At 42.9% G+C, this 2,414-nt stretch overlaps 1 protein-coding gene across 1 annotated transcript in view; it reads left to right on the top strand.

Annotated features, from left to right (window-relative positions):
• The window catches only part of LOC104956613 (structural maintenance of chromosomes protein 3-like), a gene marked incomplete at both ends in the record, with an annotated part of 17,084 nt that extends 15,233 nt beyond the window's left edge, over positions 1–1,851 (top strand). The window contains 2 exons of the mRNA XM_010784125.1: positions 1,372–1,390; positions 1,604–1,851. Of these exons, the coding sequence (XP_010782427.1) occupies positions 1,372–1,390; positions 1,604–1,851 (267 nt within the window). The remainder of the gene's footprint in view (positions 1–1,371; positions 1,391–1,603) is intronic.
• Positions 1,852–2,414: the final 563 nt, after the last annotated feature.

Raw genomic sequence — 2,414 nt, 5'->3', positions numbered from 1 at the left:
GTCCTGCCAAATTATGTGTGACGTCATTACGGGCACAGCGCTCCAGCTGCACCGTTCAGGATCCCAGCATCTGCATGTAAAACGCAAGATGGCGCACACAGCAGAAAGCGATGACAGCGATGACAGTTTAATTTTGAACGTGTCTGAGAGCTCATATGAGGCTGAAGGATCGGTTTATGTTGTATCTGTTTTTTGTCAACGGGGGGGAGTGGGGGATCAACGGGGGGAACGGGGGGAGTGGGGGATGTGCTAGTGACTTATCCGACCGGCCCACTTCGGTACCGGCCCATCGGGATTCGTCCCGATGGCCAGTCCGCCACTGCACCCAGCCCAGCCCACGTAAACTGTCAACGGGGGGAGCCTCGCTGCGGGGAAACGGTGGACCTAGTGTCCCGATCGGAGTGGGAATAATAATAATAATAATCCGTGCATTTTATCCATTAATTTCCCCAACATTGTGGTAAAAAAAAACGTAGAAAAACTCAGTAATTCACCATTTCTACGCATGACAACACACTTTGTCCGTGTTTGGCTCTCTCGCCGCACAGTGAAGCGTTCCCGCATTGACGTCACTTCCGGCTTCCCCCAAAACCTCAAAATGAGTCGAAGGAATTTTCCCGCGATGTTCGAAATTATTGATATTTATCGGAACGGTCTCGCTTTTTCTTTTTTAAACTGACGGTTCGAGATTACTAGTAGCCCACTATTTCATTGCACAACAGTTGTTGGGTTCGTGTCACAGGCTCTTTAAAGAAACAAGCTTTAAACAAAAAGGTGAACCATTAAAAACACTTTCACCTCAGTACCCTCAAACAAAACAAAAATTGTGTGTCATTCACACTAATTCCTGAATAATTCAAATGTATAAGAGCGAGAGAGATATCATGATTTGTGGATTGAGTAATTGATTGAAGTAGCGCTGTTAAAGGAGTACTCGTCATTCCTTGGTAGCCATATGGAAGAGTGTATTTTTATAAACGAAACCAAGTTGCTCTATTGAGCCCAAAATAAGCTGTCATCGGGGAATTTAAATGTAAAAACTCGACGCTGTCTTAAATAGGATGGCACCAACAGCAGATGGTGAGGTTTGCTGTGATGTGATGGACTAATGTGGATAAAAAGCTGCATCAGAGACAGCTTGGCTGATGGAATAAATGCTCTGCTGGTGCTGTGACTCAGATGAGGTTGATGGAAGGCAGTGATCCTGACTAGAATTAATTTGCATGAAATCATGTTTCATTACTGTTAATAACCAATTAAATACATATTCACAGCACGACCTCTTCTTAAGTAGGCTTTATTTTCAAGCCTTTGTTCAATTTTCCATTTATGATTCCGTGAGCAGTTTGCTTTTCTTTTGTCTCTTTTAAGAAAGTTAGCATCCACATTAGTAAGTTTTTGATTAACAATATACATTTGAATTGAGTTATCTTGGCTGCTGAATTAAAAATGGAACTCCGGCTTTTTCGTTCCTTCACAGTCTGTTTTGTTAAAGTTCCATTCAGTTGACTTTTTAAGAAAAAACTGTTTCTGCACTAATGCCTCATTTGTAATAAAACCAATCACTTCTGTTGCACTGCCTCATCCAATGTCTCTTCCCCAGATCTTGATCTTCTGGTCGACAAGATCGAGGTCGAGATCAAGGACCACATAAAGAGCATGGAGCGCTGGAAGAACATCGAGAAGGATCAGAATGACGCCATCAACAGCGACACCAAGGAGCTGGAGAAGATGACCAACAGGCAGGGCATGCTGCTCAAGAAGAAAGAGGAGTGCATGAAGAAGATCCGAGAGCTCGGCTCGCTGCCTCAGGAGGCCTTCGAGAAGTATCAGACCCTCTCAATCAAACAGGTACACACACACACACACACACACACACACACACACACACACACACACACACACACACACACACACACACACACACACACACTTTCTTTAAACTGACCTCTCAAGATGGGTGCAATTTCTTTTGCAGGCCTGTCTTACAACAAAAGTCAGGTGCTCAAATGAACATTTCATTAGGATTGACTTTNTTCCGTTTATTCTGACCTTGAATACAACCTTTTTGTAATGTGCTTGCAATGTAAGCCATGACATACGCAGTCCTCTTTCTCTGCAACAAGACATCCCACAGCTAATCTACAGATGATGACAAATCAGGTGGATATCTCAAAAGGGAAACAAATCAGAAGATGTTATCTGTAAAGCACCGGTTAGTGACGTTCAAATGGACAGATGACTGACAAACCAAAAATAAAAACCAACAGGTGCAGACTACGAAAACATAAAACTTGCTCGAGATACACTTTGTGTTATATTCCATGGAATGCTCTTAACATCCCGATAGCAATGAATATCTGAAGTGCTTTGACAAAAAATCCGCAAAAAAATGTAATCAGTGGAAGCCGTAG

Source organism: Notothenia coriiceps, unplaced genomic scaffold (genome assembly GCF_000735185.1).
Source record: "Notothenia coriiceps isolate Sejong01 unplaced genomic scaffold, NC01 NC01_scaffold00026126, whole genome shotgun sequence".
NCBI lineage: Eukaryota > Metazoa > Chordata > Actinopteri > Perciformes > Nototheniidae > Notothenia > Notothenia coriiceps.
The sequence above is the reverse complement of the archived record's forward strand: the minus strand, read 5'-3'. Positions and strand labels throughout refer to the sequence as shown.